At 37.8% G+C, this 14,726-nt stretch overlaps 3 protein-coding genes across 6 annotated transcripts in view; 1 reads left to right on the forward strand and 2 right to left on the reverse strand.

The window, feature by feature from the left end:
• Window positions 1-12,762, forward strand: LOC6035072 (mitochondrial pyruvate carrier 1). Of its 2 annotated transcripts, none has more exons than XM_038249450.1 (3): window positions 1-277; window positions 536-733; window positions 11,708-12,762. In XM_038249450.1, exons 2-3 carry the CDS (start codon window positions 565-567, stop codon window positions 11,911-11,913), a joined length of 375 nt encoding a protein of 124 aa, XP_038105378.1. In that variant the 5' UTR covers window positions 1-277; window positions 536-564; the 3' UTR covers window positions 11,914-12,762. The 2 variants fall into 2 exon arrangements, with proteins under 2 accessions (XP_038105378.1, XP_038105380.1); XM_038249452.1 differs by lacking the exon at window positions 1-277 and adding an exon at window positions 305-448.
• Window positions 6,185-7,771, reverse strand: LOC6037524. Of its 2 annotated transcripts, XM_038249454.1 has the most exons (4): window positions 7,721-7,771; window positions 7,409-7,665; window positions 7,103-7,323; window positions 6,185-7,043 (listed from the first exon to the last, which is right to left on the reverse strand). In XM_038249454.1, exons 2-4 carry the CDS (start codon window positions 7,413-7,415, stop codon window positions 7,041-7,043), a joined length of 231 nt encoding a protein of 76 aa, XP_038105382.1. In that variant the 5' UTR covers window positions 7,416-7,665; window positions 7,721-7,771; the 3' UTR covers window positions 6,185-7,040. The 2 variants fall into 2 exon arrangements, with proteins under 2 accessions (XP_038105382.1, XP_038105381.1); XM_038249453.1 differs by having other exon boundaries at window positions 6,185-7,323.
• LOC6035071 overlaps window positions 11,753-14,726 on the reverse strand; it is a 17,185-nt gene continuing 14,211 nt past the window's right edge. Inside the window, exon 4 of one of the 2 annotated variants that reach the window (XM_038249447.1) lies at window positions 11,753-11,902. The gene's annotated coding sequence lies outside the window, so the exon portion shown is untranslated. Of the gene's footprint in view, window positions 11,903-12,681; window positions 12,790-14,726 lie in introns of those variants that run through there. The other variant, XM_038249448.1, reaches the window with a different exon arrangement.

Here is a 14,726-nt window from a genome sequence, read left to right on the forward strand (position 1 = left end):
TGAATGAAAATTTTTATTTAATAAAAATGCATTTACCTTTTGCCGCAGCCAATAGCTGCACGATTACGTATTTAACAGCCAGCCAAGGCCACACTACACACACCGACGAGAAGGCAAAGAACGAACCCAATCGAAGTCGTGCGTTTAACTACAGCTGTGCGATCCTTCCCAATCCTGGTCCCCGTTAACGGAACCCCGAACCCCACAGTCCTCGATCCCCGTTCCATCGGTTCAAGGGTTGCGCTAGCGTATCGGATTAACGTTTTTAACTTCTCTGGTAAGTTTGCAGATTTTGTTTGCCCAAAATAAGGTGCCACAGCACGTCACAAATGCTAATCGTATTAATAGAAGTCAATTGGTTGAAATTACATAATTCTGCGGGGTCGTCCGATCACTTTCCAGCAAACCTGTGCGCGTTGATAAGCATCTTCGTGTGAAGCCGTAGAAAGTAACTTTCTAGTCCTAAACCACGCTGGTTTAGACCAACGAAAACAACAAGTTCAATTTCTTTTCTAATTTAACGATTTGTTTTTAGCCCCAGTTGTAAACAATCCCAGCCCCAGAATGGCAGCCCTCGGACGGAAGCTGATCGACAGCCTCAAGAGCAAGGAGTTCCGGGAGTACCTGATGAGTACGCACTTTTGGGGACCGGTCGCGAACTGGGGCATTCCGATTGCGGCGCTTGCGGATATCAAGAAAGATCCTAAGATTATTTCTGGCACGATGACCACGGGTGAGTACAGTGACGGGGTGTTAAATCGGCTACATGGAGTAAAATATCTGTGTTGATAATTAGGTAAAGTTTATGAAGGCAGCAGACGAAAGTCACTTAGTCACTTACTTACAGTTTTGGATTTTTAAAAGATAACTTAGATCAGTTTTTTGTTTTTGAGCAGAAAAATAGCCATTTGAAAAAAAAAGTTTTTTTTGCCTGTTATGGACCCCCTTTTCCTATAGTGGACCCGGGTCCATAATCCGATTGTGGACCCGGGTCCACTATAGGCAAACTGTTATTTTTATACCAAATTTAACCGATATTTGATGTTTTGATGTATGGTGTAGGTCTAATCATAGATATAATGAATAAAAGTTGGATTTTGCTCACTTTTCATCATGAACAATTATGTTTTGTTAACAAATTTGGCTTTAAACAACAAAAAAACCTAACAGACATTTAAACACATTTATTTCAGAAAAAGATCCGAGAAAACGTTTCAAAAACCACTATAATCATACAAATAGTTTAAAAAAGTAATTTGGATGCAATTTTTTCCATATTAATTACATAAATGATTGACCGAAACTAAAAAATAGTTTTGTTTACAGTTGCTGATAAAACCACGCATGATTATTTATAAATAATGTTTTGTTATTGATTTATTATAATAAAAAATCATTTCAAACTACAACTATGATGCTTTAGTTAAGTACCATTAACTAAAGTTTTGATTAATTATAAATTCTTTCGGCTTCAGCATATTGGTACAGTCGACTCTCTGGCTGTCAATATTGAAGGGACCGTCGAGGAAAAGAGTTATCAAATTATAGAACCAGTGCGAAATGAGTACTAGATTAAAACTGTAAATGTGCAAAGTGGAGTACAGCTGTCAGCAAAACAAAGTCAAAGGTAATTAATTGTTTAGTTAAATCTTCGATGTATTCTTAGGTCGCATTCAATTATAAATAAAACTGCTTCTTGTTTTGTGAATAATAAGCTTAGTTATATTTAAGGCTACCAACTCTTGCTGAGCAAAAATCCGTACAGTTTGCCGATATGACACCATGGTGTAACAAAAACTGCCAATGAATTATTTAGATAAATTAAATTTAATAAATTTGAGAATTAAACATATAAAACTGTGTCGTTTTTACAGCAAACAAATTTCACAAAATGCTATCAGAGTGCTTATGACATGCACGTTTAAAAGTATTCATAAAATAAACCGTGATTTAAATCAAATCATTATGTTCTTCGATTTTTTTTTGTTAAACGTTTAAAAGTTTACGAAATGTCAAGTTTGCTTCTACGAATATTATCGTACTTAGTGTTTTCACGAACACTTTTCTAGAGTTTTTTATTGAAAAGGTCCTATAACATGTGAAACACAACAGTTTATAGGACCTTTGAAAAAAACTCTAGATTTGTTAATTCAAATTTTCATATGTTTTCACAAGTTTAAGAAAGCCTTTGGAAATAGATAAATAAATTTAGTAAGGAATTTCTGAAAGAACAATTCTAGAGTTTTTTTAAAGTTCCTATCAACATATGAAAGACAATAGTTAAAAAAAACTCTAGAATTATTGATAATCAAGTTTGAATTGAGGAAACCACGGAAAACTCTCCCTTTTAAATCAAACTCACAGAAAAATAAAAATTTCTAGTTAACAAAAGCTTCGACCAAATCAAAAGCAATTCAATGATTAAAAAGTTGTTAAAATTCCGTACAAATCCGTATTATGCGTAAAATTTCCTACAAAAATTCCGGCCTGTTAAAAATCCGCGAAGAGGTTCGAAAATCCGTATGGTAAGGAAAAAATCCGTACAGTTGGTAGCCTTAGTTATATTATTTAATCGTTCATAAATTCAGAAAGCAACAACAATAACAAATCGATCAGTACTTCTGCTGAAGAAACTGTTCAAGCGCATAGTAAATTCCAAACATTTCAGCAGGAACATTTTCAGTAGCCGCCAGAATGTTGTTCATAGCGCCCAGCGTGTTACGAACCATGCTGCTGGTCACTTCCAATGGCTGTTGGGGTCGTCTTCTGTATCTTCGACGTCTTCCCCGTTTACTGATTTTGGCTCAGTAACGAATTCGAGAATGTCGTCGTCCGACATCAGCTCAGCAGTGGTCAAATCGTCATCAACATTGCAATACGCCGAAAATGAGACACCTTCGGACAAGTGCGCCATCATATCATCTGTAATGGTGGGAAGATCTTCCTGGATGTCTTCATTCCATTGTTGATCAGCATCCGGACAGACGAATCCGGCTTTGGCGAAGCAATTGGCGATAGTGGACGGTTTCACGTCCGCTGCCCAATTCCTGGACATGTACTTTATCGCATCCAGAACGGTTATGTCGGAGAAATCCTTTAAATAAGTTAAAGTTAAATACATTTTTTTTCATTCAATATTTAAAAAAATACCTTTTTCTGCTCCATTTCATCCAATCTGCGCTTAACCAAAGAGTAGCGATAGTAATGCTTAAGATTCTTTATGATTCCAAGGTCCAACGGTTGCAGCACTGAAGTCGCGTTGGGCGGGAAAAACTGCAAGTTGATGTTTATCAGCTTGTCTTGAAGGCGTTTGGGATGAGCGGTGCAATTATCGACAAACATCAGCACCTTCCGATTCTCTTCTCCAAACTTCCTGTCAAGATCGTTCAACCACTTCTCAAATATGAGTGAAGTCATCCAGGCTTTCGAGTTGCTCTCGTAAATTACGGGGAGAGATTTCACGTTTTTAAAACAACGCGGCTTCTTGCTCTTACCGATCACCAACAACGGTAACTTATCCGAGCCGTCCATGTTGGTGGCGCACAGGACGGTGATTCGTTGCTTGGAGTATTTACCGCCGTGGCACGCCTCACTCTGCATCGTGTAGGTTTTATCGGGGAGGCACTTATAGAACGAGGCAGTTTCGTCAGCGTTGTAAATGTCCTTCGGATCGTAGCCGCGAACCAGATCCGGCAGCGTTTTCTGCTTGAAGTCGTCGCACATGTTCGTATCAACGCTGGCACTCTCGCCACAGAGCTTCTTGAACGCAAGATTTTGCCGTTTTGCGAACTTTGAGAGCCAGCCGGCGCTTCCTTTGAACTCACTAAAGCCGAGCTGACAGGCGAAATCCTTAGCTTTTTCACGGATCATGATCCCGGAAAGCGGCAGATTGTTTTCCCGCGCTTGTTGGACAAACAGCTTCATGGCCTTTTCAAGGCGTTCGTTCGAGACGGCTCGTGGCTTTCGAAGATTGCCCTTGTCTTGCATCGAAATCCACTTCTCCTTGTTTTTGACGACAGTGGACACGGTGCTTTGAGGGACGCCGTAAGTTTCCGAGATTGCACCGATCTTCCAGCCAGCTGCGTGCTTTTCAATAATCTTCATCCGCTCGTGAACGGTCAAAACCGTTAGTTTCCTCCGAGTATCTGGCCGGGGCGACATTTTCGGGATAAGAGATGGAGACAACTTCGAACCGGAACACAGCACAAACGTCAAACTTATGTTCGTAAAACTTCGCTTCTAGATAATCACATCATTGGAGGCCATGACACGTAACCATATCGATAGCCAGAATATACACTCAAAAAAACATTCACGTTGAAGTTACGTGAAAAGCTATGTGGTATTTTTCCACTAGAGTTTTCACGTAACTTCTACGAGGCGGCCCTAGTAGAAACGGAATTTGCTTGGCCAGATCAATTCACGTCGTTTCTACGTGCTTCACACGTAAAAGCTAAATGAATCAATTGATGATTTCTACATGTTTGTTGTAGTAAACATTATAGGAACCTTCTAGTACTAATGTGGTCTAATTTCTGATATTTTTTTTTATCAAGCAGAAAAAAAACAAGAAATGCAGTTCTAGTTTCAATTTAAATCATAGTTTTATTCAATTTTCCTTTGCTAACATTTATAAAGAATGGTCCAGTCTCTCATGAAACCGAGCAGGAAGACGTTCGTACGTAGCTTTCTGTTTCCGCTATACTTCGTGGCCGCACGGGAACCCGTTTCGAAGTCGTTGTCGTTAGTTGTGGTACTTCTGTCTGTGCCACGTTAACGTGGCTGCACATCACCAGGGGCAGGTACTTTGAGAGCAACTAGGCAAAGTTTCCGATCAAGTTGGGTGCTCGGATGGTTGGCCAGGATGGCGTGGCCAGGAAGATGTTAAAGATGATTGGGGCGACCACGTTCAGCTCTCGAATTCCGTGCACGGGTTCGTTGGTCTTGCCGGATACAACTTGCTGCTTCGAACAACTTTGGCGCGGGCACCACACTGGCCAAGGCCGACGAGAAGATGGCCGCAAAGCAACCTCGCACCCAGGCAAGTGTCCGCAATGTCCGTGACATTTTCGGTTGCGTCGTTCACCACGACCAGCCGCTTATATTAGAACGGGCCAGAATCAAGTGGCCACCGGTAAAAGTATGCTGCTTCCAGAATTCGGCCGCTGCAAAAATATTTCTATGATTATTTATAAATAAAATCATTAAAACTTTATTTAACTTACCGTCTGTTCTTTTTTTGATGATATTTTGCGAGAACAAGTTCGGCAGCAGGTCTTCGCCGGACGCCATCAATTTTCATACTAAAATAATCACGTAGAAATTTCGCCGAATGGCGCACTCGAGTTCCGTTGAAGTTACATTTCAAAACACATAAAAACTACATGGAAAACCCTAGTGGAAAAATACCATAAGGCTTTTCACGTAACATCAACGTGAAAACTTTTTTTTGCCAGTACACTTTCACATTATTTTTACGTGTGTCACGTAAAACGAGCCTAGCGAGGGGAAAATCGGGGTTACGTGATTTTTCAGGTAGCATCAACGTGTGGATTATTTTGAGTGTAATTTTCATTCAATCATGTTCCTAGGGACCGTCGAGGAAAAGGGTCGTCGAACAAAAGAGAATATTGAGGAATGAAGAAAATCAAAGTATGCAAACTGAAGGGACTGAAAAATTTATTGACAGCAGGAGCAATATTGATATCGAGAAGATCGACAGCCAGAGAGTCGACTGTACTTTTAACATAAAAACAGCTATATTTATACTCATAATTGAAAAAATATGCGTTTAAGTTGATTACAACAAGCATTCTTTGTATGTTTAAGAGAAACTTTTGCTTAAATACACAGTTTTCTTTATTTTTGTAAGTTAAATTAACAGGGGTCCACTTTAGTAAAAGTTTGGATTTTCGTTGTCCTATATTGGACCCCCCTAATTTTTGCTCGAAAATGAGCAGTTCTTCGTTTTATTTTAGTAAAGTTACAAAGAAAAAAATATTCCTGTAGATTTACATCATTTATCATGTACCAAAAGGTATCATGATAAATGATGTATATTTACATTAGATTCATTGAAAATTTACATGTTTTTCATTGTAAATGTTTCCAATCAAAATATATTGAAATCGTGTAAATTTCCAACAAAAACGATGTAAATTTACCAAACCGAAATTTTTTTTTTTGCTCAGCTGGATGAAAAATTCGATTTAATTTATCGAATTCTAGATCCAACGGAGCAATACCAGTAATTAAGAATAAACAAAAAATTTCCAAGTTTTTAATAATTGGTAACAAAATTTGTAGCTAATGAGCTTTGTAACTTTTAGTAGGCCTCTTACCCGTGCATCGATTTCCAAAAGTCATCCGTGGACCAACTCTATAGGTTCAGAGGACAAGTCATAATTCCGATGTTTCTGGACCGTCGTAGATGAAATCGTTGCACGGCTGCCGATCGCGGCCAGCCACTTGGGGTTCTTGACGCACTCGACATCATTTCTCGCCAACTCGCTCATCCACCGACAAGTTCGCGTTTCAGGTCACTTCGACCTCGGCCAACGCCAACGTAGTGTGGAGCCCAGATTCACTACTACCACTGCTGGACGCTCCACCATGCAGCCAACGTTTGAGGCTCGTACAGCTGCAGGAGCGATCCGAACGTTAGCTTGGCCTTTTTAGCAAGGCCAGGTGCAAGCGAAGATTGACCTTCGACCCCAGCTGCACCTGCCAACGAATAAAAGTTCAACCAGAGAATCCATGGGAAACATGGGTATAAAACACATTCCAATGGAACATTTCAACGTGCGTACCAACCGAAGTGGACATGTACAATGAGCGGAACGTCTTGTCCAGCCCGCTGTCGGTAAAACCCTTGTCAAAGGCAAACTCTGTCGAGGCGAACCCGGTGGTGGCGGAACAGTCGCCTGCCATTGCCGTCTTGAACCACTTCGACACGACACGTCGTGAAGAATAAACTGGACTAACCCCCGAACATCATTAGATAGATGCCTTGTGGAGTTCCGGGAACGGGACCACTTCCATCACTGTAAAAAAGGAGAAAATTGTCAATTCCTATGAATTTTGTTAATGAGCCGGAACTCACCAGGCTGAAGCCGAACATACGCTCGTTGTAGAACTTGCACTGCGCACCTAGCTTGGGCAGATACATGGTCACCAGATCGTTGCCAGTAAGGTTCTTGCGGCAGTTAACGATTTGCTGTCCAGGAATGCTCACGGACAACGACAACTGACATAACCGTGCTGCGGTACGACGTCTGATGAACGGTATTATCCGGGCCGGAGCATCGTTGTCCTGCACGAGTTCTTAAAGCAAGAATTGTCCAGATAATAGGTGAAGATTATGATAAACTATGAAAAGGATTACAGGTTGATATGTCGCTTTACTCACCCTTCATTCAAGATGGATTAACGAGACTCCGTTGAACCGCGTCTTGGACTCCGAGACCAAACTTATCCTGGTGCAGCAGATTCCGGGGTCCCGCCTGATTGAGTTTAGGTACGACTCGAACACATCAAGCGAAACCAGCTGCTTGAACATCTCACCCTTCAGAATGGCCTTCATCGATAGTTTTCCGCGGCCTAGTGGACGGCCAGCGCTGTTAATTTTGAGTTGCCCTTGAAGGTCCTGCCCTGTGATTGTTTTTCCTAAAAAGATAATAAATATTGCTATATTCCATACTTAATTAAACACAAAACCTACCTCCAATCAAATTCCGCTCACCTTTTTCTTCGAATTGGATATCAACAGCTGTTCCGTTTGTTTTGTTTTGAATATTGACGTTTCTCCCCCCAGCGAAGATTATGGTTGCACCAGTTGCAGTATGTTGCACTGCGTCTGCATCCGATGTGCCTACCCAAAGGCGTATTCTGTTTAAAAACATCCCCAAATTTAAAGTTACCTCCACCATCCTTCACATCACTCGAAACACTTGAATGAATGTTTCGGTTCGGCCAGCTGTCATTTTTCAATAAAGGTTTAAAATTGAAATTTACATGCTTTTCAAATTTACATTTAGAAAATATTACACTAGTTTTACAATTTACATGATTTTTGTTTTGGCAAAATGTGGCAGTTTAAGATAATTTACATGAGATGCGTCATTTACATTCGATTAGATTTTACATAACCTGGTTTTACATGATATTTAACTATTTACATTAATTTTCAATTTTACATTAACCAATTTTACATTTATTTCAAGGTTTACATTAAGTGTAGTTTTACATATTTTTTTCTGTGTACTTAAACTTACATTATTTCGACCTGCTGAAGTTGAATAATCAGTCAAAAAATGATTGGATAGTTGATTCAATCATAAAATATAAATGCAGTTTTGTTGTGAAAATGCTAGTGGCCATGGCTGATTTCAGATGTCGAACTCAAAACACTTATTTTGGCTGAAAGGACACGTCAATATCAGCCAACATTGTTTTAAATGATGCTGAACTTGCCAAATAAATTATTTGTAGACAAAAACACGCTTGAAATTGTGATTTTATTGAATTTTTCATCAAAAACCCTTCAGAGGGTCCACTATAGGAAAGGGGTCCACTAATGGATAACGTACCCTACTCGTCCAAGGCTCATCTTTACCGTATCAACATGAGTGATACGAACTTATGCGACTGTGGGCAGGGTTATCAGGACATCGACCATCTGGTATGGGCGTGTCCAGATCACCATGTTCACAGAATTAAGTTGAAAGATACCCTCAGGGCCCGAGGAAGACCACCAGAAATCCCGATGCGATCATCAGTTCCTCTTAGATTCCAAAATATCCATTTAGTTTTTCTTCAGTTAGTTTTCCTTCAGTTAGTATAACTCGCCTTCACACAAAGCCGTCGTTTCTGGTTGCACCGGAAGCAGAGCAATATCGCGTCCCAGCAGCTGGACACCGAGTTGCGGCTGATGAAAAAGCAAAGGCCAGCAGAGCCAACCAAGACCCCTACACAATCCCCCTTCCTACGCCTTGTCTTTTAACATCAATCCCTTCCCTACTAACCCCGAGTAGGCCGCGGGTAATCGGCTCCCCTCCCACTAACATTTACACACAAGATCCTCTGTAATTACTCTTAGTTTTAAGAACAATGTAATTACAAAAGCCGACTCGCTCCTAACCAGGTCCCAGTACCGAAAAGGACCTAATAAAAACAATTTAATGAAAAAAAATGCTCGCAAGCTGTCTAATGCCGTCATTAGCATTAGCATTAGCATTTTAAGACGCCCTATCCACGGATGGCTCCACAACGCTTATCCCACTGTTTGGTGTGGTTGTGTTAGACCCTCATCCGGAACAATAATCCAACACGGGAGATACCATGTCTCCATCTTTTGATGAGTGTGTAAGGGGCATAAGGGGGTCCTTGCCGGGTATAAGCTATCCTTTGGGGAACGGAAGAAATGTTAGTAAACCAACCGGACCCTAAGATGACAGTTTTCGTGAGTTGCGCGTATTCACCGACAGATGGCAAGTGGGCCTCGTCGGAGTCGGCCCATCAAATACGCAACTTAAAATTAGCATAGGAAACTTTTTTTTCGTGACGGCTTTTGCGGCACGCTCTCTTCAACTGTTCTAGACAAATATTTGAACGTGGCGTATCTCTAAACTAGTTTTTAAAGAAAATGATTCCAGAATGCTAATTTCGTCGATTTAAACCAAAACAAGGCAAAAACTATATTTATTTAAACTATTCGCCATCTTCAAAAGTTTGACTAGATAATATCGAAGGCCGCTATCTTAGGCCCACTGGGCCCACAAAACGGGGTACGCTCAGTTTGTATGGGAGCTGTCAACATGCTCCCGGGCTGTAGTAAACACCTATCTAAAGTGCGCAAGGATCCCTGTGTAACCTTAGTGGTATAGATGTTTGTAGGAAGGTTTTGGACTCAACTTTAGTAGAAAGGTAAGACCCTAGGATATACCTCGGAAGGTATTGCGGGTGATGTGTAAGTTTGTTTAATTGTTTGGGTTTTTGTACTAAATTAGCTAAATTGTTAGATTGTTGTGTTTAAACTCATACAGCCGGCTTCAGAGTGCACATAATAAAATTTAAAGTTTTCATTTTAACTTTCCTAATCTGATTTTTTTCGTAGTGCTTTATGAATCTTACCGTTTTTTTTATTTTAACCTTTTGAACATTTACATATTGATCTCTCAATATTTTAAAGTGTTGTTTATGCAAGCTGTCTAATTAGGTGAGGGGCACCAACCACCTAAAGGTGGACTAAGTTACGTTATTTGTACCTAATTGTAACTGTAATTTTATCCTGTAAATTTAAACTGTAAATCAGGGCATTCTCTTATAAGATCTGTTTGATTACAAGTTTAAGGCTAAGTTTTGGCATGTTATTTTTATTTATTCTCAAACCATTTAAAGATAAAAATGTTGAAAATCGGCCATCGTCGTGCCAGCTATTGTTAGCACTGCGAGTTTTGGGAAAAATGTACTTGTTGTCTTGTAATTATCAAAACGGTTTCGGCTGTCAAAATGCTTATCCGCCCTTTTTCGTGTTCCAGATATTGTTTGCAATGAATATGAATATGATTTTTCTAAATTCAATACAGTAGTTGTTCGGTAACTGGGCTGCTTTTTAACAGGGCGCTCGATAACTGGGCCGTAGCCCAGTTAAAAAGCAGACAAACGTCAAAAAACCAAAACAAGCCGAAATAACCGAGAGGTTATTGGATGCAAAAATCATGTTCAATAAATAAAAAAAGAACTTATTTCAAACTTTTATTTTTATATTTCATCAAGAAGCTGGCATGCATTGGTAGTCCCCTCGTTATTTTTCGTTCAGCCCACTTAACGAACAGCATTCGGTGACTGGGCTACAAGACGGTTTCAAAAACACCCAAAATGCAAAAACTGGAAATTTGGTTTACTGGACCTTTCAAAAAAAAAAAAAAAACTCCGGAATTGTAAAATTCTTAATATCTTCGCAAAACTTAAAAAATAAAATATACAGTACTTGTTCGGTAACTGGGTGTTGTTTAACCCTTTACTGTGCAATTTTTTTTTTAAATTTTTAGTTTTCCCGTGTTTAGGAGGTCGTTTTGGCAATTTTTGTTCTACGAAAAACTTTACTTTCTTGTTACATTTTTAGCATTTTAATTTGCATTTATCTTGTTTAGTTTATGTTTGTTTTTGGTAGTATTTGGCCTATTCTAACACCTCCTATCATTACGTTTTGCCTATCTAATGTTATCATGTTTTTATACCACTTTTTAATTATTTACTTGTTTTTCACATTTTCTGCTATAAAATGGCAATTAAATTGTAAATAAATGCGTAGAGAAATAGTCTAGGACTCTAGAAAAATTACTACACACTTCTTTTTACTTAAAATATAGGAAATGTTAGTAAAAAACACAGACAAAGTTGACACCTAAACAAAACTACATTTTTTAAAAACATTGGCAAAGTCTCAAAAAACAAGTAAAACTTCCATTCCATACATTTTCTAAAATTTTACGAGTTCTTTTTTACAATTCTTTTTAAAGATCAAAAATTAGTTGAAAATGGATGTACGTAATGCATCGATGTTCCCCTGGTAGCTTTTAGTGAACAAATACTGTATTATATGACCAAAAAACCAAGAATATGCAAATTTTGCGCTATTCGCGCTGTAACCTGCTCACTTTCTAACAACTAACCCTAAAAAAATCTCTTTTCTCTGTCCCCACAGCCCTCTGTCTGTACTCGCTGGTCTTTATGCGCTTCGCGTGGCGCGTCACCCCCCGGAACCTGCTCCTGTTTGGCTGTCACATCACAAACTTTACCGCCCAGGGCCTGCAGGGTGGCCGCTTCGTCGAGTATCACTACTTGGGCGGCAAAACCCGGGCCGTTGAGGCTGCTCCGGCCCCCACCGAGGAGAAGAAGGCTGCCAAGTAGAGCTGGTTTAGTCCCGGGTTGTAAAAAGAAATGCAAAAAAAAAAACGAGACGAATATTTGCCGAAGCTTAGGTAGGAAAAAGAGGTTCTAGAGATTTGTAATCTTTCACGGCGATGCTTTGAACGGGGCAACAATCGAATACAGCAAAAATGGGTGGTGGCAGTGGTGCAATAGTGGTGCTCTCGATGTTCTAGATTGTAACAGGTCCAAACAAACATAATCCGTGTTCGTGTGTTCGTCGAATAGTTAAGTGGAAGGGTTTGATTTCGTTCCGCTAGAGGGACTCCATCTTTTTAGAGGCACAATTTTAGGGAAAGAAACTAAACGTAGCGATTCAAATTGTCTTGCATTAGAGCAACTTTTACACGCACTTTACACACATTCTTAGGAAAAATTTACAGATTGAGTAGCTGCAGAAGTGGGTAGAGTAGTGGTAGTCGTAGTCGCGATGCACTGAGATTTTGCTTCCCGTAGATGTTAGAAAAAATTGTTCACACAAAAATACCTCAATGAAAATCAGTTCAGCCAACTTGAGTAAGGGAAAACCGCCTAACTTTAAAAACCCTTAACTTCAATTCAGATAAGTTGAAATGAGCTTTGCTCAAATGACAAAACCGTACTACGTAAAGAGGAAAGAGATACTTTCTTGTTGCTTGTTAAGAAAATTTAAATGTTTGAAACTGTAATTGGTCCAACCCATGTTAACACAATGATACCAGATTAAATGAACAGGAAAACCAAACTTATCGAATAATGTCTTTGGATTTGTTTTTTATACAGTAAAGATACATGATTGTCATAATATTTAAAAGACAGAAGAAATAAAGTTGTATGCAAAACCTAACAAAATGTTATCTCTTTTCATTGCTCCGAACCCTGAAAGTTGGAAACATTAAATTAAAGCACAAAAATATTTAAAAAAAGTTACTTAATCCACACTAAGGTGGTTGGTGCCTTCCTCACATTTAGATCCGGACAACGTTCTCATCAAAATATGTGAGATCCGGCCTCCAAAAAGTGCACAAATAACACATAAGTGTTTATAACTTTTGATAGGGTTGTCAGATCTTCAATCTTTTGAACTCGTTGGAAATGTCTTTTGAATACCTTTCTAAAAATGTATAACATTCTCACAAAAACCACCCTTTTTACAATCTTCCGGTCTTTTGTTAAAATCGTTTTTTTAGCATAACTTTTGAAGTACTAAACTAAACTTTATAATTTTCAATAGCGACTTATGGGACCCCAAGACGGACCGAATGAGACTAAAACGGTCCAAATCGGTTCAGCCAGTGCCGAGATAATCTTTTTGATTTGAAAGTTTTTGTCCCTCGGCTCTTGCCGGGGTCGAGGGGGAGGTCGAAAAAATATAAAAATAAATAAAAAAAGTAAATAAAAATGCCATAGTTTCAACATTTGCATGGAAAAGGTGTTTTAAAAAGCCTTTTTCACTAGTTTGGTTATTTTGCAATCATTAGTTAAACATCGAAAATTTAAAAAAAAATCAAAGGTTTTTAATTAAAATCAACCCAAACATGCTAAAAAATATTCTGAACGCAGGGGATGCATTTTAAATTGACATCAACAAAAAAATATAAAGATTGAAATAACAAACCATGGTCTCAATATTTGAATGAAAAAGGGTAATTTTACATTGCTTTTCAAAATATACAAGTATTAAAGAGCTTTTTTTCGCCGAAAATTGAAAATATTTTTTATCGATCCCAGACCTGCTAAATATGATTTTAAACGCAGAAAGAAAATGCATTCTCAACTGTTTACAGTTGGTTAGACTTCTATTTCCTGATTTTTCGAACCCAGGGGGCTAATTAACTTTTTTCAAAATTTTAAAAATATAACTCTTCAAAATAAAATAAAAATAACACCCATTTTTTTTTATTTCAAAAATCATAAAAAATTTGAAAAAAAATCAATGAGATAAAAAAAAGTGTTAATAAATTAAAAAACAAAAGCTTTAAAAAAATTTTAAAAAATCTAACATTTCAAAAACTTTAAAAATTAAAAAAAACTATAATTTAAGATTTAAAATAAACATTTAAAAATATTCCAAAATTAAAAAAAAAGTAAAAAATTCCAAAAAAATTAAAAATTTAAAAAAATTTACAACTTTAAAAGAATATATTTTTTTTATTTCAATAATTTCATAAATTTTATAAATTTTAAAAACTTTTTTTTTTAATTCAAAATTTAAATCTATATATAAAAAAAATCGACGATTTTGTTCGAACGCGAGTCAGTTCAATGCGGAGCGTCGGATCGAGGTGCTTTTTGTTACGTTGGGTTCGTATAAGCCCAAGGAAGGTTCTTACGCTAACTAATTGACACTTTGGCCTCTCTGGAACCGATTCCGGAACATCGGCAAATTGTATGGAGAAAGTTACGTAAAATCATATTTTGATCACAGGAGGCTGAAAAAGCAAAAAAATCAAAAAAACGTCAACAAGCGAAAAAATGGCAGAACGAAGTTTGTCGAGTAAGGCTTGTTTACTATAACAAACAACAATGAACAACACAAACAATTTAAAAAAATATTTTTTTTAAATTAAGTTTTTTTAAATATTAAAAAAAATGTTTTTTTTATTGATGATTTTTTTTTTTGTTGAATCTTTCGATTTTTTTTAGTTTTACACTTTCAGTTTTTTTTTAAATTTTTAAATTTTAGAGTTTTTGAATTTTACTTTTTTTTTTTTGAACTTTATCATTTTCGATGTTTTATTTTTGAATTTCAAGTTTCTCGATTTTTACCTTCCTCACCTTACTGAGGGAAGGCTATAAAATCACTCGAAAAATGA

The sequence above is a fragment of the Culex quinquefasciatus genome, chromosome 1, assembly GCF_015732765.1.
Source record: "Culex quinquefasciatus strain JHB chromosome 1, VPISU_Cqui_1.0_pri_paternal, whole genome shotgun sequence".
Taxonomy (NCBI): Eukaryota; Metazoa; Arthropoda; class Insecta; order Diptera; family Culicidae; genus Culex; species Culex quinquefasciatus.